General features: G+C 42.8%; 1 protein-coding gene across 1 annotated transcript; it reads right to left on the bottom strand.

The window, feature by feature from the left end:
* Positions 1-7,810: 7,810 nt before the first annotated feature.
* TRIM4 (tripartite motif containing 4) lies at positions 7,811-23,257 on the bottom strand. The gene is made up of 6 exons (XM_006219326.4): positions 22,633-23,257; positions 18,012-18,107; positions 17,113-17,343; positions 14,840-14,862; positions 14,492-14,589; positions 7,811-8,788 (listed from the first exon to the last, which is right to left on the bottom strand). Exons 1-6 carry the CDS (start codon positions 23,026-23,028, stop codon positions 8,205-8,207), a joined length of 1,428 nt encoding a protein of 475 aa, XP_006219388.2. The 5' UTR covers positions 23,029-23,257; the 3' UTR covers positions 7,811-8,204.
* Positions 23,258-23,990: the final 733 nt, after the last annotated feature.

Below are 23,990 nucleotides of genomic sequence, written 5' to 3'. Positions count from 1 at the left end.
CGTTGGGCTAGTAATTTGTATTAATCAATACCTTTTAAAACAAAACCGATACTACCTTAAGGAAAGGGTAGGGAATCACAGCAACGATACAGTGGACTAATACCAGTGTCAGCCTGAGCCAATGACTTGAATTATGCCAGCGCCTTCTTTTTCCATCTTTCATCGTGGCTCAGGTCACTGTTTCGATGTCATTCTCTCAGGCATTTTTCAGAAACAACTTCATTGTGGTATGATTTTTGTACAGCAAACTACACATATTTCAAATGTACAATTTGATGGATTTTAATAAATGTACACACCTATGAAACCACCACCAGTCAAGACACCTAACATTTCCATCTCCCCAAGAGTCTTGGACATTTTTATATGGAGGAACCATACATCTGGAACCTGTAACACCTTCCTTTTGGCTTGAAATCCAATACTCCTCCTGTGAGAAAACTCCAGGGAAGAGATCTGACCAACGCTTTGGCCCGGCGGCCACCCCTTGGAGCAATCACTGTGGGCCAAAGCCTGGGCTGGGGACATTGGATCGAACCACCAGAGGAACATGGATTTGGAGTGGAGTAATATTACAAAGTGTGGTTGTGAAGGGGTGATGTTAGCAGAAGTAGGGAAGGAGTGTGTAAAAGACAAAACAATGCATGTCCATGATGAACTATGATAAGAAAGAATTTCTTATGCTGGAGTGAAACAGGGAGGTCACTATAGTAAACTCGGTGAGGGAAAGCCTCTTTTAAAAATGGCATATAAGCTAAGACCTCTAAGTTGAGGTAAGAGTTATCCAGGAAATTGAAGGTGAAAAGAAGTCCAGATAAAGTGAAAAACGTGCAAAATCTGTAAGTTGAGAAATTCGTGTTGTAATTAAGGAGCTGAAAGGAAGCAAATATGACAGTAGGTGCAATGCAGAGAGAATTGGAGGTGCCAGGATGGATATAAGCATCAGGAGGAACGGAGGGAGGGAAAGAGAGAGGAGGAAGGAAGATGGGGAAAAGAAAGAAAGAAATGGAGGGAGAAGGAGGAGGAAAGAGGGCAGGGAGGGAGGCAAGGGAAGGGAAGGGATGGAAAGGGAGGAAGGAAGAAAAGGCAGAAAGACAAGGTCTAGTAAATTTTATTCAAAGAAGAATGTGAGTTCTTAGAAAGTTAATGGTGAGGAAGTACCAAGATAAAACTTATATGTTTGAGAGCTCACACTAGATGATGTATCATGGTGGGTGTGTGTTACCAGGTAAGGATGCAGGCAGTGTGGCCAGTTATGAGGCTATTGCTACATTCCAAGGAAAAGAGAATAGTGTTTTGGACTGATTGTAGCAGTAAATAATTTCAGGATATTTTAGGAGGGAGTCACTAACCTAGTCTCATGATTGATTTGATATGGAGAGTTGAGCATAAAAAAATCTCATGATAGGAAACTAATAAAATTGCTCTAATAAAAACAGGATTAAGAATATCATGTAAAATTATGAATGAAACAAAAACATTGTAATTGTAAAAGGACATTCTCTGAAGTGTATTTAACAGTGAAACTAAAATCTGTAAAAGAATGTAACAGTGGGTGCCATCTCTAATGAAGATACAATAGTTATGGAAGCATAAGCACTATCAGAGTAGCAGTATTTAATAAAGCAGATCATAGGAACTATAAGGGAAACCAGAAACTCACTGGAGGAGGAAGACTTAAATCCTTCTTACATTGAGACAGGTAGATTAAAGTGACAAAAACAGAAAGACTGAAGAGAGAGAGAGAGAGATACCTAACCAGCAGAATCAATAAGATAGCTCCCACTGGTCCACCTGAGAGAAACTGAGTGTTGTAGAAATTAAGCAAGAAGAGAATTAAGGGGCCAGAGACACTGAGTTCAAATCCCAATTCTACTACTTACTGGCTATGTAATCTCAAGCAAGTTATTTCAACAATCTGTGCTTATGTCCTCTCTTGAAAAATGATGACAAAAATAAAATATGTTTCATAGGGTTTTGTGAGAATTCAGTAAGTCGCTAGAGTGCCATACTGCCTGTGTTAAGTGCTATGTAACAGCAAGCTCTTATTATCCATGTAAATGGAGATTAGAATGTAAACTCCATGAGAGCATGGATATGTCTGTTTTCTTCATTGGTGCATTGCCAATATCTAAAACAAAATTTGAATTTTCTAACCACAAGCAATTTTATATAACCACATTACCAAGATTGCTCAGAAAATAAGCCAGAATTTTCACATACTTGTTTGAACTTCTCTGATCATTCAGCCACATTAGAATTCACTTTATAATGGTGTCTATTGTGCATTCAAGTTATACAATTTAACTAATTATAACAAGTATTCGTGTACTCAAGAATTCCAATTAAATACAACATGCTATATACTGAAAATTGAATCAGAAAAAGAGGGGAAAAGGTAGTTTGCGTGTGAGAAAAGAACCTTTTCTAATTGCTTAAAACACACATGCACGGACTTCTGCTTCTGACCAAGATGGAGTAACATGGGTGGGGGGAGGGTTTTCCCCCATGTTGTCTTGAGAGCTTTCAGGCGGCAATGTTGGGAGGAAGAAACCAGATGGAACCAAACCACTTCCCTGAGTTGAGGAGATAAAGGTGAGAGTCTGGGGAGATCAAGTTTACTGGAATTAGCAGGGCAGAGTGATGGAGAGAAGAAGGCTGCCCAGAGACAGAGAAACCCAGAGACGTGCAGGGGCTCCCCCTCGAGTATTTAGCAGAGTACCGTTCAGCACAAGTGCCCAATGAAACTGCCCAAGGCTGGGGAAAGAACTACCTGCACCTGGACCTGGGCCAGCCAGGAACGGTTCCTGTTCCCACCTGCCAAACTGGAAAACCAGTCTGGAGTGCTGGGTGTAACAGTCAGAAGGGTCTTGCCTCAGTAGTGAGGAATAATTAGACCTAGGCTAAACCCTGCTAGGGTTCTGCTTAACAAATCCTAGCTCAAGAATATTTGTAGGGCTACAAAAATCTCCAGCATACAGGATAAAATTCACAACAGTTCTAGCATTCAATAAAAAAAAAATTATCCAGGCACCCAATTAACCACAATGAAAAGAAAGATCAATGACTTGATTGCTACTCAGAATTGGTACTTAAGAGACAATTTGAGGTATTTTAGTGATTATGTTGGTTAGATCAGACAGAAGACAAAGACATTAAAACACTTCATTATAACATTCTACATATTCAGAATGTTAGAGGAAAGATTAAACATGTTAGTAAAGACAAAGTAGATAAAACAGAAACACCCACAGGAGTTTCTAGTGTCGAAAACTACAATGTCTGAAACAATAAACCCACTGGAGGAATCAATAGCAGATTGGACATTGCAAAAGAAAATATTGATGCATGAAGACATAGCAGTGGAAACTATCCAAAATGAAACAAGATAGGAAACAATCTAAAAATTTAATGAACAGTATGTGTGAGCTTCTGGACAACCTCAAATAGCCTAATATATATACACATAATTGGAGTCCTGAAAGAGTGGAGACAGAAAGGACAGAGAAAATTTTTAAATAATAGGCCAATATTAAAAAACTAGACCTAATTGACACAGGACACTCCACTCAGTAAAAGAATAATACACATCTTTCAAGTGCATATGAAACATTTATCAAGATAGACCATATTCTGGGCCATAATAAAAGTATAAATAAATTTAGAGTTTGTCACAAGTATTTTCTCAGAACACAATTGAATTAGAAATCATAAGAGAAAGATCCCCAGGAAAATCCCAAATATTTGGAAACTAAATAGCATACTTCTAAGTAACTGCTATCAAAGGATAAATCAAACAAGAAATAAGGGGGTATTTTGTTTTATTTTGTTTAAAACATTTTGAGGTGTAAGTGACATACAAAAAGCTGTACATATTTAATAACTAAAACTTGATAAGTTTGCAGATAAGTGTGCATTCATGAAACCACTGCCACAATACCATAAAGCCATGATCTATGTCATAAACATACCCATCACCTCCAGAATTTCCTCCTGCCTTTCTTACTATTTTCTTGTGATAAGAACACTTAACTCCCTCTTAGCAAATTTTTAAATGCAGTATGGTTAACTACAGGATCTATGCTGTACAGATCTCTAGGACTTAATTCACCGTGTATAACTGAAACTCCACCTTTTGACTAGTACCTCCCCATGTCGCCTTCCCCCAGCCCCTTGCAACCACCGTTCTAATCTCTGCTTCTATAAGTCTATTTCAGATTTGTTAAATAAATGATACCATGTAGTATTTGTCCCATGCCTGGCTTATTTCACTTAGCTAAGTTCCTCCAGGTTCATCTGCATTGTCACAAATGGCAGGATTCCCTTTTTTTTTTTTAAGGCTGAAAAATATTTCTTTGTATGTACATTTTGTTTATCCATTCACCTGATGATGGATGTTTAGGTTGCTCCCATGTCGTAGCTATTTTGAATAATGTTGCAATGAACATGTGAGTGCAGATGTATCTTTGAGGTATTGATTTCAAGTCCTTTGGATATTGAGTCAGAAGTGGGATTGCTAGATCATACGGTAGTTCTATTTTTAATTTTTTGAGGAACCTCCATACTATTTGTCATCTTTTGTTTTCCTAATAGCCATCCAAGGAAGTGTGGGTTTTGTGGCTTTGATTAGCATTTCCCTGATGAGTAGTTATGTTGAGCACCTTTTCTTGTAACTGTTGGCCATTGGTAGATGTCTTCTTTGGAGAAATGTCTGTTCAATTCCTTTGCCCGTTCTAAATAGGGTCATTTAATTGTTGCTACTGAATTGTAGGGATTCCTTATATATTTTGGTTATTAACCCTGTATCAGATCATGGTTTGCAAACATTTTCTCCCATTCCATAGGTTGTCTTTTCATTTTGTTGACTATTTCCATCACTGTGCAGAAGCTTTTCAGTTTGATGTAGTCCTGCTTCTTTATTTTTGCTTTTGTTGCCTGTGCTTTTGGTGTCATAGCCAAGAAATCATTGCCAAGGCCAATTTCAAGTTTTTTCTCTATGTTTTCTTCCAGGAGTTATATAGTTTTGGGTCTTACATTTAATTGTTTAAACCATTTTCAGTTGATTTTTGTGTATGATGTATGATAAGGATTGGATTTCATTCTTTTGCATGTGGATATCCAGTTTTCCAAAAACTGCTTATTGAAGAGCCTTATAATTTCCTCATTGTGTGCTCGTCACCCTTGTTGAAGAATAGTTAACCAAAATGTCAAATTTAAAATTATTTTTAAAGGAGATACAGCTCCATAAAGATACAAATAATTGAAATAAAATTAAAATTTTAAATATTTTATTAACCACCCTCTGCAAAACAAAAAAATCAGGAAAAGAGTAATAGAGGGAAAAAAAAACAGAAAGGGCAAAATTTTAAAAAGCAAATTGACAGATTTAAACTTAATGATACCAATTTTCATTAAGTATAAATGGACTAAAGTCTCTCAATACACATGAAGTGACAGATTGCTTCAAAGTAGATTCAGATTAAAAGCCAGAGATTTTTACAATGGATAAAGAAGCAAGACCTGAAAGTGTGTGCATCACACTAAATGAGAAACCAAAATGAGATAATCTGTCAACAAGCAAGACACCACGCTTGTTGCCACATCATGCTACATACACCATGACACCAATAATGGTAAAACTGTGAGGAAGAACAGATAAGCTGTACTTTCAAGTTCATTCAGAAGACCATGATCCATTTGACTCTAAATCTTTCCCACTTCAGAATCACCTGTCTCCTGAATTTTTCTTTTGGCCCCAAAAGGACCCCAGGTCACCAAAAATTAAGGCTGGACTCTCAGCACCCGGGCTCCAGAGAAACTGTGATTTTTTCTCTTTCCTGAGAGTCTCTCTTGGCCGCCTGAATGTAGCCTACAGCTTCTAAGTCATCAGCATAAGTATTCTATGACAAGTATCTTTCCAAAATCTTAAGAGTCTTCAGTAACCTGTGTTTCTTCATTGTATCTGCTTTCCACTTTTGTCATTTCATTCACCTTAACACTTTTTAACATACCAGATGTTTAAAGCAAATAAGCATTCAAGGCATTAATAATAATGATGAATTGGGTGTTCATTGCAAGCCTAAAAGTGAAATGTGTGACAACAGAGCAAGGGCTGGGAATCAAGGTGATACGGTTATAAAGTCTTTCACCATCCATGAAACGTGTTATTTGAAGGTTGATTCAGACTTTTCAAAATGTACATTGTAAATGCCAAAGCAATGACTCAAAAATTATTTTAAGAAGTGTAAATAATAAGTAAGTAAGATAAAATGAATTTTATTTTTAAATGCACAATAAAACTAGAGAAGGCAGAAAAGGGGAAAAAAAGACAGAAATGAAACTAATAGAAAGCAGCTAGCCAGACAGTATATTTTAATCCAACTATACAGTCACTTTAACTGGGAATGGTTTACGAATAACAGTTAAGACTTGACAAACTGTATAGGAAATAAGCAAGACCCAACTATATGAGGTTGTATGAGTCATGGTTCTTCAGTGAGAGATCTGAAAGAATAGATCATTGGCCATTGGCTCATGTGATCATAGAAGCCAAGAAGCTCTACGGTGTGCTGAGAGCTGAAGAACCAGGAAAGCCGGTGGTTTAATTCGGTCCAAGTCCAAAGGCCTGAGGACCAGGAGAGCTGATGCTGGAAGTTCCAGTTGAGGTCCACAGGGCCAAGAATGGGAGTGCCGATGGTGTAAGTCCCAGTCCCAGTCTGAAGGCCCAAGAACCAGGGGCACTGATGTGCAAGTGCAGAAGACGGATGTTCCAGCTTGAACAGAGAATTTGCCCTTCCTCTGTCTTTTGTTCTGTTCAGGCTCTCAACTGACTGGATGATGTCCATGCTGGTTGGGGAGAGCAATCTTCTTCTATGGATTCAAATGTTAATCTCTTTTGGAAATACCCTTACAGACACACCCAGAGATGTTTTACCAGCTATCTGGGCATCCCCTTAATCCAGTCAAGTTGACACAAAAAATTAACCATTACAGAGCTCTATAAGAAACCTATTTTAATATTATAAAAGGATACTTCCAGTTTCAGTGTCAACATATAAAGAATTTGTAAATCGTAACTCATTTCTTTGTAAGAAAATGATGAGAAAACTGAAAAATCAACGGCTTTTCTTGGACTCATCAGAGAACTGAGGTTGAATGGCCAATTGCCACCCCAAAAGCTGGATGGACAGGCAAACCCACAGAATTGAAACTGAGATCTGGTTAACAGCAGAATCAAAACCCACTGGAGCCATAAACAAGGAGGAATACGCACATGGTCGTTCTGACGGATCGCTGGAGGTGGAGTGTGGGTTGGCTACACAGTGAGAAACTCTGGGGAGCTGCAGTATTGGGGGAGCTGCATATTTTCATGTGTTTTACCTCCAGGGACCCCATCAAATTCTCAGGGGGGGAAAAGTTGAGAAAGATCCCTCCTGGCTCTGGCAGGGGGAGAAAGTATATTTTTTAAAATGTGCCCAGTGTTTTCCCTAACAAAACCCTGGTCCCCAGAGGAAAAGACTTCAGCAGACCCTTACCCAGGGCCACGAAGTGTGGGAAGCTTACAGCACCCACACGTGTACCCACCAGCTTTGGAGGCTGGGGGTGGGGGCAAGTCTAGGTTGAAATCTGAGATGGTCAAGATCATCTCGAGAAAGTGCAGAACAAACAGTGGCCAAACTATCTTGTGAGGAGTCTTCATTGGTGCTCCCAGAGCTAGAGTTTCTGTGGTGAAATAAACCTGAGAAACACTGAATACCCCTCCTGAACAGTCATAACACATTAACAAGAGTAAAGACTCAGAGAAACTAAGTAAAATAAGAAACTGACTGTGGCAAGTTTATTCTGTCTTGTTTGTGCATCAGAAGCATCTGAAGTTTATTTTTAACAAATGGATCCCATCTCACACCTAAGAAGGTAAGAGAGGGTCCAATATGAAGACCCAGAAAAGAGACAAAGGATTATTAATCAGATGGGTAGAGTAAGAAAAAACCTTTTTCTCAGTAATACAGGTGGCTAGCGGAAAGGTAAGCAGCAGGGTCTTTTATGTCTGTGCACAGGGCGTCCAGGGAGCTGAACAAAGCGTGACGTCGGAATCTGAGTGGCTGGTACTCACGTACCAGCCAGGATCGACATGGAGCAGGTGAAGGGTGTGTGTCCCGGGCCTGGGGTGTAAGGGAAGGATTCCTGGGCAGAGAAACACAGCCTCATTTCCCACCAGTCACTGGCGGGAGGACTAAAGAGGCCAACGGGCTCAACCAGAAGAATGGCCGGAGGCGGGACACAGGACAGGAGAAAGTGTGCAGGTGCGCGCCGTCCGCAGCATTGTAGAAGGAGATCTCCCCGGCCCCGTGATCGAGGAAGACTCCCACCCGGTGAAGAGCGGGCTCTGGCTTGGTGGGACTTACAGGGGAGCTCGTCAGGGGCCGAAAGCCAGCAGAACTCCAACAAAGGGCCCAGATCCCCAGCTCGGGGGACATTCTGGAGCCATCGGTAATCCCCATGACGTCTTCCCGACACACCCCCACAGCAATCTCCAGGCCATCTCGGCTCTCCACTTCCCAGTAGTGCTTCCCTGAAGTGAAAACAGTTTTCCCCAAAACACAGGGTAGGTGCTGAAATCTCTCCACAAAGCCTGTGGTCTTCTGAGGATTCCTCCAGCCAGTAACGTAGCTCCACGCTGTAGAAAGTAACGGCCAGGAACTGGCTGACGCTCCGTTTTTCACATACTTGCCTTCCTGGGAGAAGACGAGTTTGGGGTGAGCTGTGTCCTCGGCCACATTTACAGCCACTGCAGAGAAAATGAGAGCTGAGATCAGTAACACCAACAGCCTGCTACCCACCCTCCTCCCGAAATGCCCGTCCTTTCCAGCTTCAGTCCCAGCCTTCTCCCATCAGGTTCTGCCAGGGATGAGTCTCAGTCTCTCAGCTGAGCCTAACATGCCGTGGTATGGCCTTTAGCAACCTGAAATCTTCACTTCCCTTCTGCCCTAGAAGACTAAGACCAAGAAAATGCGGAGCTCATTATCTGATGGCCCCACGTCTTCACCATCAGCATAAAATCTGGAGAAATGGTACCAAATTCTGACTTGTTGAACCAGGTTCTCCACAGGTACACACAGGTGTCCTCAGGAACAAGGTCTCCCTGCCCCGGTTCCAGTTTTCACTGGGCGTCTCCACAAGATACCCAGAACCCAATTCAGAGCATCCTAAGTCCCTTCCAGTCCCTTGAGAGTAACCCTCCCCGCAGACATCTCGTCTTCTGTGTTCTCTGAGGGGTGAGAACATTACTTCCACTCGAACACACGCACTTGGAAATCTCGAGCTTATCTGATCCTTCCTCTTACTTTGGTGGCTAGTTAATCCCCAAGTCCTGTCAGCTCTCCCTCTGAAACATCACTCAGGCTCTTTTCTTCCTCTCCTTTCTCACTGCCATTGTCTTCATCCAGATCCTCAGCATCTTTCACTGTAGCTGTGCCTGCAACATCCTCCCTGGTCCCCCTGCCTCCAAATTCTCTTCCCTCCCAGACTCTCCATGTCTCTCTAGTTTATTGAGAGTTGTTTGTGTGCATTTTTTAAAATCAGACATGGATGTTAGGTTTTGACAAAGGCTTTTTCTGCATCTACTGAAATGTTCAAATTGTCCTTCTTTAATTTGCTAACGTGGTGCATTACATGGGTTTGCAAATGTTAAGCCAAACCTGCTTTTCTGTGATAAATCCCATCTGGTTGTGATGTATTATACACTGTTGAATTCAATTTGCTAAAATCTTCTTTGGAATTCTTCTTTGTTCATGAGGGACACTGCTCTACAGTTCTTTTTGCTTGTAATACCTTTGTCTGATTTTAGTATCATGGTGATACAAGCCTCACAGAACAAACTAGGAATATAGTCTCTTCAGTTTTTTAAGAGTTTGTGTAGAATAAGTATTTCTTCAATGCTTGGTGAATTCACCAGTGAAGACATTTGGGAAGGTTTCTAACTAGAACACGAACTTCTGTAGTAGAAATAAGGTTAGTCCAGTTGTCTGTTTTTTCTTGAGTCAGCTTTGGCCATTTGTGTCTTTTTAGGACTTTGTCCATTTCACCTACATTGTCAGATTTATCAGCTTGAATTGCTAGTAATATCCTCTGACTACCCTTTTAATATCCATAGAAGCTGCAGTGTTGAGGCCTCTCTCATTCTTGATACTAGTAATGTGTGTCTCCCCTTTTTTTTCCTGGTCATTCTGCTTAAAGTATTATCAATAAAATTGATATTCTCAAAGAAACCACTTTTGGTTCCACTAATTTTTGCTCTTCTGTATTCCACTGCCATTGCAATTCCATTCTGCTCTGATTTCTGTTACTTCTATTCTTCTGTTTCTCAGGGGCTTCATTTGCTCTTCTTTTTCTAGTGTCTTAAGGTAGAAACTGATGTCACTGATTTAAGAACTTTCTTCTTTCCTAATATAGGTGGATAGGACTAGAAATTTCCCCGTGAGTATTGCTTTAGCTGTTTCCCACAAATTCTGACATGTTGTGTTTTCCTTTTCTTTCAGTTCAAAGTACTTCCTAATTTCCCTTTTGATTTCACCTTTAATTCATGGGTTACTGAGAAGTGTGTTACTTAGTTTCCTAACATTTGGGGATTTCCCAAAGTTTGTTTTTTGTTTGTTTGTTTGTTTACTGATTTCTACCTCACATGCATTGAGGTCAGAGAACATACTCTGTATGGCTTGAATCCTTCTGAATGCTGAGATTCGTCTTATGGCCCACCTTGTTCTACCTTGGAGAATGGTCCATGTACACTCAAAAAGAATGTGTATTCTGCTGTTGTTTGGTGCAGTGAGGTCAGGCTGGTCGACAGTGTTATTCAAGAAAACTGACAGTGTTACTCAGTCTACTTTACGATTTTCTGCCTGCTTGTTATAAAAAATGTTTTTAAGAGATATTGAAAATTCCAGCTATAACTGGATTTGTCAGTTTCTCCTTGCAGCTCCATTAGTTCTTGCTTAATATATTTTGAAGGTCTGTTATTAGGCGTATAAATGTTTAGAACTGTTACATCCTCCTGATAAACTGACCCCTTTATCATGAGGAACTGACTTTATCTCAGGTAATATTCTTTGCTCTGAAATCTACTTGATTTGAATAGAACCACTCCAGATTTCTCCTGACTAAATGTATAGCATGTGTATGTATCTTTCTCCATTATTTTACTTCTACCATATGTTAGCCTTTATATTTAATGTTTGTTTCTTACAGCATATAGTTGGGTCTTGCTTTTTCAATCCAATCCAACCAATCTCTCCCGTCTGAGTAGGATATTCAGGCCATTTATACTTAATGTAATTATTAATACGATTAGGTTTGTGTCTATCATCTTGTGTTTTCTATTTGTCCTACTTTTTTCCTCTTTTCTGCCTTCTTTCTGATTAACCAAGTATTTTTATGATTCCACTTTATCTCCTTTGTTGACTTATCAGCTGTAACTGTTTTATTTTAGCAGCTGCCATAAGGTTTGTAGTATACCTCTACCTTAACAGCCTATCTTCAAGTGGTATTATACCACTCCACGTGTAAGACCTGTGTAAATGGTAGACTTCCATTTCCCCTCCTTCATGCAATCATTGTACATTTTACTTGTAAATGTGTTATAAACTCCAAAAATGTTATTTTCTATCTGTTTAAACAGACAGTTACTGTATTTGTCAGGGTTCTCCAGAGAACAGAACCAGTAGGAGATGTGTGCATAAAGAGAGACTGTAAGGAATTGGCTCACGTGATTATGGTGACTGGGAAGTCCAGATCCACGGTGTGTGACAGCAGCAAGACCCAGGGAAAACTGATGTTCCAGTTCAAAGGCCAGAAAGAACCAAAGCTGCAGGCAGAGTCCGAAGGCAGTCTGCTGTAGAATTCTCTCTTGTTCAGCGGGAAAAAAATCAGCTCCTTATTCTATTCAGGCCTTCGACTGATTAGATTAGGCCCACCAGCATTACAGAGCAATCCATTTGACTCAAGTTTCCTGATTTAAATATTAATCTCACCCAAAAACACTCTCACAGCAACACCCAAAATAATGTTTGACCAGATGTCAAATTAACCATCCCTATTATCTATTAATGAGATTTAATATAAAATACGTATTTCTTTGTCATTACCATTTCAGAAGATCTTTTATTCCTTTGTGTCAATCTGACTGCCACCTGGTATCACTTCCCTTCTGCTTGAAGGACTTCATCTAACATTTATTGTAGTGTTGGTCTGCTGGTGGTAAACACTTTCAGTTTTAGGTTATCTGCAAACATCTTTTTTTCCCCTTGTTTCTGAAGGGTAATTTTTTGCCAGGAATGAAACTCCAGGTTAACAATTTTTCCTTTCAGTCCTTTTAAGATTTCACTCATCTGCACTGCTTGAGTAATGTGATGTTATCTTTATCTTTGTTCCACTGTTGGTTAACTTGCTGCCTTTTTTTTACTTGCTGCCTTTAAAATTTTCTCTTTGTCACTGGTTTTGGTGTTTTCATCCTCTTTCTCGTGCTTAGGGTTTGCTGAGTTTCTTGGATCTGTGTACTTACAGTTTTCATCAAATTTGGAAAAGCTGGTCATTATTTCTTCGTATGTTTTTCCTGTCTCATCCCCATCCCACTTCTCTCCTTGAGGGATCCCAAGTACCCACCACACGTAAGGCTGCAGGAAGGTGTCCCCAGCTCACTGAGCTATTCTCATTGTTTAAATTTCTCTGCTTCATCCTGCAGTTCCCACTGCTCTGCCTTCATGCTCACTGAGCTTCTCTCCTGCAGTGTCCAATCACCTATGAATCCCAGCCAGCTTGTTCTTCACCTCAGTCACTGCAGTTCTCATCTCTAGATGTTAGATCTGGGATTTTCTTTCATCCTCCATGTCCCTAATGCCTCTTACAAAATATTTTAAAATAACTGTATCAATGTCCTTCTGTGTTTACTCTAGCATCCAGGGTAATCCTGGGTCAGTTTCAGTTGATTATTCTCCCCATCACGGGTCACGTTTTCCTGCCCTTCTGCCTGCCTGGTAATCTTCGACTAGATGCCAGACATTGTGATTTCACATTGTTTGGTGCTCATTTTAAAAAATTCCTTTCAATCTTCTTGAGCTTTGTCCTGGGATGCAGTTCCTTGGAAGTAACTTCATCCTTTGGGTCTTGCTTTCATGATTTGTAAAGTGGGTCCAAAGCAGTGCTCAGTGTAGGGTTAATTATTTCCCACTAATGAGGCAAGATTTTCCCAAGTACTCTACCCAGTGCCCTGTGATGTAAGAGTTTTCCAGAGGCTGGCAGGAACAGGCATGGCTCCTGGCCCTGTGTGAGCACCAGAACTATTACTTATCATTTTGGAAATTTCCTTCCACGACCTCGGAAGTTCTTCACAAGCGTGTACTCTGCTTGCTCAGTACTCCGCTCAGTACTCATGGGGGGTCTCTGCAGATCATCAGGGTTCTCTCTCTGTCCAGCTCTCTCCTCTCCAGGACTCTAAACTCTCACTGCTTTGTTCTCCCTGGCTTCTCAGCTCCATCCTCAACTCAGGGGATCCACCTGGCTCCCCGTTACCCTCCCCGAGGTGGCCTGGAAACTCCCTTGAGGCCGTAGGCTGGGGCTATCACAGGGCTCCCCTCATTTGTTTCACACATTCCCCAAGGATCACTGTCCTTCATTGCCTGATGTCCACTGTTTTAAAAACTGCTGTTTTATGTATCATCTGTTGTGGGGTTTTTCGGTTAACTAAGTTTCAGGGGAAAGCGTCATTCTAGTCCCTGTTACTTCATCTTACCTGGAAGTGGACATCCACAGCATGGTTCTCACTCAGGGATGTGCATGAGAACTGAGTGCACAGCGTTACAATGCGTGTATGCCCTGGTACTTCACTGGAGATCTAGTAAGTTTATCTTCAGTCTCTCCTACACTCATCTTAACCTCAGCTTCTGCCTTTCCTCATGTGCACCTTATGGCCGAGTCACATCAGGCACCCTCCCCTCCATTTTCTCCACAACTTAGCTCAAGCTGCTGTCTCTGTTTAGAAGAGTAGACCCTCATTTTCCACTTGGCAAACTCCTACTCAACCTTCAAATGCCCAAACAACTGTCACCTCTGCCGGGAAAACTCTCCCACTTCAGCCCCAACAGAAGTCTTCCTCTGTGCTTCTGAATTGTTTTATTCTACCACTGATAAGCCCTGGATCCCACCATGTTACAGTAAGCGGTATGTGTCTGTATCTCCAACTGGCTTATGAATTCATAGGAAGAACAGGTCTTTTTCTTTTTGTATCACTAGTACCTTACAACACACAGTGTGTGTTTAACAGATGTTCCTTGAATGAAGCATATATTCATTTACTCCTAAGTACTTTTATTACCATTTTCCTGACCTTCCTGTTAGCTGCATGCTTTGTTTTCCTCTTTCCTTTCCAGACATCTCTCACTGTTCGTTCTCTGATTTGGAAGGTTTCTAGGGAGCTCCAACTCCCAAAAATTCTGCTCACCTTGGAATCGCTTCAGCATTTCCTTCATCATCGGTAGCTGGCACAGAGTCTGCACTTTCAGAACTTCAAAGGAATAGTTCACATCCTGGTTCTCACTCCTAAAAAAGGACAGAAGGCTGCACTTCTCAGGGGACAGCCACGACCCCCAGCTCCCACCCGAAGGTTCCAAGCCCAAAGCTCAGCTACTTCTCTCCCATTCCTCCCAGCAAAAGTGAACAGGAGAATTCCTCCACCAGCCCCTCAGATCAACGCCCAGATCACTACGGAGCCCAGGCCTTGTCTCCCCTCTGCTCAGCCTGAACCGTTACCACTCCACTCAAGCCCCCAGAGAAAAGCAAGAGCTCATACCTGGTCAACACATCTTTTGGATTCTGTGAAGAGAAGAAAGAAATAAGTCACATACCTTCCCCTTGAGACCTGTTACCCAACCTTGTGAGTAGGTATTTTTCTGTCTGTTGCTTCTGTTAGCATAACATATGATCTCATGCTGCCAAAGCCAATGGACTAACACAATGCAGTCTTTTTTTCATGTGGCCCCACTGAGCTATTTAACAATGTCAACCGATCCTTTCCTGGGAACTCTATTCTTTCTCCTCCTGGCTTTTTGCCTACTTCTCCACCTATCCTCTCTCAATCACAGACAAATGTTAGTGAGGATGTAGTGGGAATATAAAATGATTCGGCCACTTTGGAAGACAGTTTGGCAGTGTCTCAAAAAGTTAAATATAAATAAACCACACAGCATAACAATTCTGCTCCTACTACTTACCCAAGAGAAATGAAAACATAAGTCCGCACAAAGAATAGCAGGCAAATGTCCAAAGCAGCATCATTCATAATAACCCAAAGGTGGAAACAACCCAAACGTCCACCAATTTGTAAACAGACTAAAAAAACCTGGAATAGTCCACAATGCAATATATGCAACAACACGAGCGACCCTCAGAAACATTATACCAAGTGAAAGAATCCACACACAAAACCACATATTGTATGATTCTGTTTATAGATTTAGAAATGGCAAGTCTGTAGAGTCAGAAAGTAGGCTGTCTGGGGCTGGGGGTAGGAACAGAGCTTAACTGTAAACAAGCACAAAGGGGTCTTAAGGGGGCAATGGAAATGGTCTAAAACTGGACTGTGGTAATAATGATTGCATAACTTGGTAAAATCATAAAAATCACTCAATTTGTCCACTTAAAATGGGTGTATTATATGATATGTGCATTCTACATCAAGTAAGCTGGTTTTTTAAAGAGTATGTGAAAAGTACTCAGTCTCATTAGTCATCAGGGAAATGACATCTATCTTTTCGGAGAAGGGAAGAGGTGCTGACTGAGGGCAGAGATAACATTATACACCATTCAAATGGACAGGTCAGTAAAACAAATTCAAGAGAACTTTAGGCTCTGAGATCCTCCAATCCAACTCTACCTGTTCCAACCACTTCCCTAGCCTTGCATTTGTTGGCTGATGCATCTTTTGGTAAGAATTCTGCTGGTTCAATTGTATCTTTGAGGTTTCAGATTCTGACTAAATGTTGAACCCATATTTTAAAAAGTGTTTAAATGTGTTATTTCAAAGATTCTGCTATAGTATATATTTGGATATGTAATTGGAACTTCACTGCTCTAGCAAATTGTAGAAGTTCTAGACAATTCTTGGAAATCATTACACTTAGATAACATGTAATGCCTGGTTAGCAGTTTCTTGCTGAAAGTAACAGGTGGGTAGGCCCATGTTTCTCTCTTCCTTAAGAGAATAGAATGTTGCTTCCTTCTGATGAGGGAAAAAACAAGTAACGTAGATTGAAGGTATTCTTGAGAGCGCCCTTCAATGGTTCTTTTGCCCTCAGTCACATGATATGGAGGAAAAGAGAAGTTCTGAGAGGTCTCAGACCAAAGGTGCATTATTTCAGCCAAAAAAAAAAAAAAAAAAAAAGAGGGATAGTCACAAATGTAGAATCTTACCCAAAAATTGAACACTGTAAGGACCCCTTTACCTCAGAGGATATAAAGGGAAAGACTAACTCAAAGAAAGGGCTTTAGATAACAAACTGATCTAATGACCCAAATCTAAGTACTAATGAGTTAGAATTGTAATAAATTAGAATTATACTCTTTTAAAGGTTGCTGGATATTAGAAATTACTTAAATTAATGTACCAATCAAAATCTGGGACTAAGAACAAAGGTATATGAAGCTATGACTGTAATGATTAAAAATCAGTGAGAAAGACTCATTTCTCTTAAAAATTTGACACAATTATCTACTCTGTGGGTTTATACTTGCTTTGTTTTACTGTCTTAACAAAGAATCATAAACATGTAAGTAAAATGAGTGGGAAAGTTTTAGATGTGCTTCATATCCTAAACTATAGACCAGGAGAATCTAAGTGTCTCACATTACCCAAGTTCATCAGACCTAAATTTCACATTAATTTCCTTTGAATAGTGAACCTTTGACTTTTTAACTGTATAGTAACAATATCAACACAATTACCAACAGAGATAATTAACCCCACTTGAAGGTGAATGTCTTCTATTAATCCCACTCACTGGGAAGAACACTCAGGTCTAAAGGCAAAAGTGAGTTCGCGCAGTGCTGTGCCCCGGCCTGTCTCACCTGGAGCAGCTCCAGGCTGGAGCTCTGGCTCTTCTCCGCCACCTCTAAGACGAGCTTCTTTAAGGAGATGATCATCTGATTGAGCCTTACTGTGTTCTCTTTATGCTTCCTCTTTGTCTCCTCTTCTTCTTTGCTCAGTCTCTGGAGAAACAACTGCTCCTCTTCAGCCAGGAAGAGGTGCAGCTTTGCAAACTCGGCACTGAATCTCATTCGCTGATTCTTCATTTTCTCCTACAGCCACGTGAGATTTGCTCAGTCCTCGTTCTGCCTGGCCCTGGCGCCTAAATTCCTCACACATGATGCCCCACCAATCCAAATCACCTCCCCCAGAAAAAGCTCCTGCCTACCCCCTGCAAATTCCCCCTAGTCCTTTACTGACACCTACTCGGTGTCTCTGTACTGGTCTTTAGAAGATTAATTCATTCTTTGTAGCATCTGGGTCTCTACTAAGACAGCAGTGCCTTGTTGGTACACTTTTTAAACAAAAGTGCACTTTGACATCTATTGTTCAGCTTAGCCCTCAGAACACCTACCGTTCAGTTATGTTAAATCTTAGATGGGTGTGTGGGCCCACAACGTGCCTCCCGACTAGGCTAGCACCTCTGGAAGCGAAGTCCATTTGCTTTCCACAGTGCCACAGACCCAAATCAACTCCAACCTAGGGCAAAGGTGGGAAGGAGAGGGCTGCTGCCCTAGAGGTATGGGGATGAAGTATGTGGAACTCACGCTGCCCAAAGCCACAGGTCAGCAGGGAGAGATACTTCCTGTTCTGTCACCACATCTGCAAGGGGCCTGACAACTAATGACATCCTGCAAGCTCTTCCCAGCATAACCCCCTGAGCAGCCCCAGACTGAAAGGACCTCAAAGGCAATAAATGCCCAACCACTTCTGCTGTTACCTTCCACTCTGTAGCATTCTTCACTTCCAATTCCTGGATATGCAGGGCTTTCTTCATCTTGGCTGTCAGACTACGCTGAGTCTTCAGAAGTTTTTCCTGCCAGCAGAAACACACATAAGTAAGAAATCATCTCTGCATCTTCCCTGTTCAAGAGCTAAAAGCTACCTAATCCCAACAGGGGATGAGATTGAGAAAATGCTGAAAACGACCACAGGCCAATGCTGAAGAACTATTCTGGTCTAAAATCATCATAACACTATATAGAGTTTGCCTATTAAATAGACAAAAGCTAAAAATTATTGGAAGATTAATAAATACCTAGTACTGGCAAGGGAGAAAGCCTCTGGCACAGTAACAGTGCGAGAGTAAAAAGGTCCCATCTTTTTGAAAGGCAACAGGCAGGATTTAGCAAAATTTAAAATATGCATAATCCTATTTCCAACAAGAATATCCAACAAAACACAGGCAAAAACAATCAAATGTATAGGAATGTTCACTGAGGCGTTATTATCCATCAATGGGGAATTATTAATAAGTTACAGTAGACTGATATTCTGCATCAACTTCAGGCAGCTCTCAATATATTTACATGTTATATTAAGTTAAAACCAGGCTATAAAACAATACATACTGTATAATTCTGTTTTGAAAAGAACAAGTCTATGTGTGTCTGTGCATGTGTGTGTGTTTGTATTTGAACAGAAGGAGAATCTGGAAGGATATGTACCTAAGTATTATTAACACAGCTTATCTCTGGGGAATAGGAATGGCCTGGAAGTTAGAGGGGAAAGGATAGGAAATTTTATAAATGTCTGTTTTATTTGAATTTCTACAAGAGGCATATACTCTTCTTGCAATTTAAAAACATGGGGAAAAAGCTATTAAAAGCTATTTAAGCTATTAAAAAAATTAAGTGAGTCAATTAGAACAAAGTAGGCCAGAGAGGGGGAGCACCTAATAGCAGAACGTCAGGCATGACCTCAGAGACAGAGGTAGACAGGTGAGAGACACACACGAGTCACTGTCGCATTTGATGTGTGTGTAAAGCCCATACTGAGCTAAACAGCTCCTCTGAACGTGACCAAGATTTTAAGTTTTCACTTTTGTCTGCTAATGAGAGTAAATACATTTTAAATAGAACTTTTCAATTTTTAAAAGTTCTTAATTCCAATGTGTATCAATTATCCTGTTCCATTATCCAAGACACTACCTAAGTCTTTCTGTATCCTGCCACAGTTGGGATCTTAAGAGGTCCCCAGTCTTTGGAGATCAGAAAACTTCCTGCAATAACAGAAATTCCCACAAGGCGGCAGGAGGACGACACCAAGCATTTCAAAGCCGGGTAGAGGTACCAGAAGTTTAAAAAAAAAAATCACTTCTCTCCATTTAATGTCAGACAATAGTTTGTATAGAACACTATAATAAAAGTAGAGCACACATTTATAGAATGAAGACATTTGCTGACTTGCGATCACGTAGTTCAAATGACATTAAACTTCAAATCAGATCTGAGTTTCAGTCTAGACCTTCACAAACTAGCTATGATCTGTGATCAAGTCAGCCTCACGTTTCCTGGGCTGCAGCTTCCTCATCTACAAGATGAGGACACCTAGACTAGACGGTCTTTTCTTAAACACCATCCCAGCTCTCAGGGTCTGTGAATTTCAGTCACTGTAACCACTACGCTCAATCTGAGCAGGCAGGCTACCTCCAAAATACATGTCAAATCTGCCTACTGGCCATCCCCCACTGCCACCTCCTAGTTCAAACCCCCATCGTCTCTTGTCTGGATAACCGTCAGCTCATGACTGGTCTCCCTACTTTCAACCTTGTCCTTCTCTCATCCAGTGTCCACAGAGAAGCCCGAATAATCTTTCTGAAAACCAGTCACATCACATCACTCTCCTGCTTAAGATTCTCCATTGGCTTTCTTCGTCACCAAGAAAATTCAAACGCCTCATGGCCCGACACACCCCCACCCTTGTCTGCGTCTCCCAGCTCATCCATGCTACTTTTCCCCTTGCTCGTGAAGCTCCACGTGCACAGCTCTTCTTCAGCTCCGTACATACGTCCTGCTCTTCCCAGATTCAGGGTCTGGGATTTGCTATCTGTTGCCTGGTATGTTCTTCCCACAGTTCCTCAGGGTGCTGATTCCTCATCCATCAAGTCTCAACTGAAACGTCACCTCCTCAGAGGAGGCTACCCTGTCCCCTTATGAAAGCCCTCATCACTTCTCTGGCATGGCACGTTCTTTCTTTCACAGCACGTTATCACCATCTGTGATTATCTGTCTGGTGCTTACCGCCCCCATCTCAGCTAGACTGTGTGCTCCCCGGTCTTCTCACCACTGTATTCCCAAGCGCTGTGTCTGGTACAGCGTCTGACACAGATGAGTGGTTCAAGAAATATTTGTTAAGTGAATTCACAGCAACGGAGGGATTAGCTCCCAGAGTCAGCAGACTAAATTGTGGCATGAGGGAAGGCAGAGCTGTGCTTAGAAGCCTTTTCCATGCAGACAATTTGCTCCGTAAGGTTCATCAAGCCATTTCTCTTTCTCCGTTCTCTTTTTCTCCCCCAGCACCCATGACTCTCTTAAAAACAACTTCTCTAAAAGATTTTCTGAGATTTCCCTCTGTGAAGGTAATAAGATGTAGGTCCGTGGTTCTCTATCCTATCTGGGCATTCAAATCACCTAGAGAACTTTTAAACAATGTTGATGCCAAGGGCCCCACCAACTGAATCAAGACCCCCTAGGGGGTAGTATTTCTTAAAAGCGCTTCCAGGTAATCCTAATACATATCCTGAGTCATTGGGGTGGCCCAAGAGAGCAAGCAGAGCTGTCTAGGGATTCATCAAAGCAGGGTTCCTGTTGGTAGTGCTCAGAGGCTCAGATCCTAAGAGCAAGCATCCAGCACACTTTGCTGGGCTCAGGTGTGGGTGCAGGATGGGGGATATTTTCCGTGGATTTAGGGAACCCCAAAGTTTTAAGACACAGTGCACCCATCTGAGTATGTGCTGGGAATGGGATGGTGGGAACAGGGTAGGTCCCCCCAAAAGCAACTTAATGTTTTCTGGCTAACTTGGGGTGGGGATGGAGATGGACGAATGGAGCAGGGACTAAGCCAAGGAGGGTGCAGAAAAGGACAGATACTGCGTGACAGGGACCTCCCATCTTTCTTCAGCCTCAACTCCCACCCCCCTCCCTCCCATGCACTACACTCCTTAAGTACCTAGAGAACCTTCAGTCCTCTTGTTTAGCACATGCTATTCCATGTTGTCACACTGTTGAATATGCTGTTCCCTTGGCCTGAATATCCTCTCCCCTTCCTTGTTTTACTTGCCCTTCAAGAGTGAATTCACGTTTCATTCCTCACTCCTGTCTGATCACTCTAACCTCGGACCTTTTGGGTGCTCAGCACAAACTCTCATAACTCTCACACACTGAAATTACTGGTCTACAGTATGTCCCCTACAAGACAAGGCCATTTATGCCCAGATTCCAGAACAACGGCTAGCATACAGTAAGCATCAATAAAGTTTACTCTATAAAGACATGAAGGTACACTTTCCAGTCTTAACTTTGAATCTGTTTCCTGTCTGCAGTCAGCTGATAAAACTGTACAGCATTTTACAGTTTACAATACACTTTAACTTGCATCATGAAATTCGTGTATTCAACAAGTACTTACTAGATACCAATTCAGATGGAGACCACTGGAGTGACACCGTCAGTAATGGAAGGGGTGGGGCTACTCTGGAAAGGATGATCAAGGAAGGTCTTCAAGCTAAAATCTAAAAGGATGTAAAGGATGGAAAGCATGGGTAGACAGAGAGAACAGGCTTGAAACAAAAGCAAGAAGGCCAGTGTGGCTGGAGGAGAGCATGATACACTGATTTATTCAATTGAAGCTTCTTAACTCAGAAGGTAGCTAGAGTAGATAATCTCCAAATTCAAACATTAAGTGATTTTCCCAGATGTTGAAGGAAGCCAGTAACAAAATCCAGACTCATCACTCCAAGCCAGGCTTTTCCCAAATCATGTGTATGACATCTATAGGTATAAACCCGTGGCTGTCCAATATAGCATCCATTGACCATGTGAGCACCTGATATGTGGATGGTCCAAATTGATGTGTGCTGTCAATATAAAGTACACACAGATTTCAAAGACCCATCATGGAAAAAAAAGTAAATCTCATTGATAATTTTTCATATCAATTGATGCTGAACGATATTTAGATAACTGAGTTAAACAAGATATATTATTAAAGTTAACATTACCTGGTTTTTTTTTTACCACTAAAAAAAAATAATACATGTGGTTTGTATTTTTGTTTCTATTGGACAGCACTGGTTTATAACTTCTCAGGATGTTTATCTTAAACGAGGAGCTTCCGGAGGCGAGTCCCTTGAAAATTCTGCAGTGATGACTGAGCTTTGCACCACCCCTCCCAATTCCAGTTTTAACCCCAGCTCTGAGATCAGTGAGTCGTTTAACTACTTCAGCCTCGGGGGGCGGGGCGGGGGGAGGATTCACGCTTCCGATGGCAATAGCAGCCGCCGGGTGTAAACAGTAAACATCCCCAGGCAATACCGGCAGCCCCGTAAACGGCCGGCTCACCCGGTAGCTCTCGAAGGCCTCGTCGATGGGGGCCATGGTGTGGGCCTGGTGCTCCTGGGACTCCCTGCACACCAAGCACACGAGCCGCTGGTCGTCCTCGCAGAAGAGCCGCAGCGGCTCCCAGTGGCGGCCGCACAGGCCCTGGGGCGAGGGGCCCTGGCGCCGCCGCCGCCGCGTCTTCTCCGTCAGCCGGGCCAGCGCCCAGTTGGGCCGCAGCGCCGCGGGCGCGGACGGCTGCCGGCACTCGGGGCAGGGGAACGGGGTGCCGCCCGGCGCCAAACTGCGGTGCAGGCAGCCGCGGCAGAAGTTGTGGCCGCACTCGATGGACACGGGGTCCTCGAAATAGTCCAGGCAGATGGAGCAGGTCAGCTCCTCCTGGAGGTCCTCGGCCTCCATGCCGCTCGAGCCCGGACCCGGAGTAGGGGTCGGATGAGAGGCCTGCAGGCTCGGGCGGGCCCGGGAAGCCTGTGGCCTTCGCACCTGCGGCCGCTGTCTCCCGCCGGAGGGCAAACTGTAGCCTCTTCCCGGAGCCGGGATCGGGGCGGGGCGGGGCGGGGCACGTGCCGGGCGGGGCGGCGGCCCTTCCCCGCGCTCTGTTGGGGCGGGGCGCGCGAACCGCGGGATTTCCGCCCTGGCCGGCCGCGCGGGGCATGACGGGACAGCGGGCCGCTCCTGGACCAACAATAGAGAAGCGGAAATCCCCCGGCAGTCCTAGAGAGGACGCGCGGGGCCCTTAGGTCTAGGGAGCGTACCCGGCGTGCGGCGACTGCGCAGCTGCAGCAGCGGCTGGTGGAGCGAAACTAGGGGGCGCTAATGAACGTGGCAAGTCCTTCAAGTTTGCTCAGTGAGGTCAGTGTTCGCCGGCCGCTCCGGACGATTTAGGTTCTGAAGTCCTAGGCGAGCTGCAGCCTAGTGGCCAGAAGGGCCAGGAGGACGAGGGGCATCTGTGCAGCGGGGCCTGCAGCTAGGCTAAAGGGCGCGCCGTGCCTCGTAGGCTGGCCCTTCCTGAAGTCTTTTCGTTCAGCCTCATTCTCTAGGAAAGGAATCCCTTCTTGTACTCCAACCCCGAGGTCTAGTGGAGTTTCTATAAAGACAGGATTTCTTGCTGCCCCCATGAAGCCCCCCGACTCTCCTGGTGTTCGAGAAGTCGGGCGAAGTGGAGAGCCAGCTTTCTAAGAAGTGAGCAAAAAAGGGAGTGTTTAGCCCACATCCTAGTGGGGAGCTATCTGATCACCCTGCCACCCTGATTTCCCTCTCTGTCTTCATAAGCAGAGGATATACACCAGGCAGAGGAAGCCCATTCTCAGAGCATGGGGCACGCTCACCCAGTGCAGATTGGGGTTCTAATCGTCAAGTTA

Source organism: Vicugna pacos, chromosome 18 (assembly GCF_048564905.1).
Source record: "Vicugna pacos chromosome 18, VicPac4, whole genome shotgun sequence".
NCBI lineage: Eukaryota > Metazoa > Chordata > Mammalia > Artiodactyla > Camelidae > Vicugna > Vicugna pacos.
The sequence above is the reverse complement of the archived record's forward strand: the minus strand, read 5'-3'. Positions and strand labels throughout refer to the sequence as shown.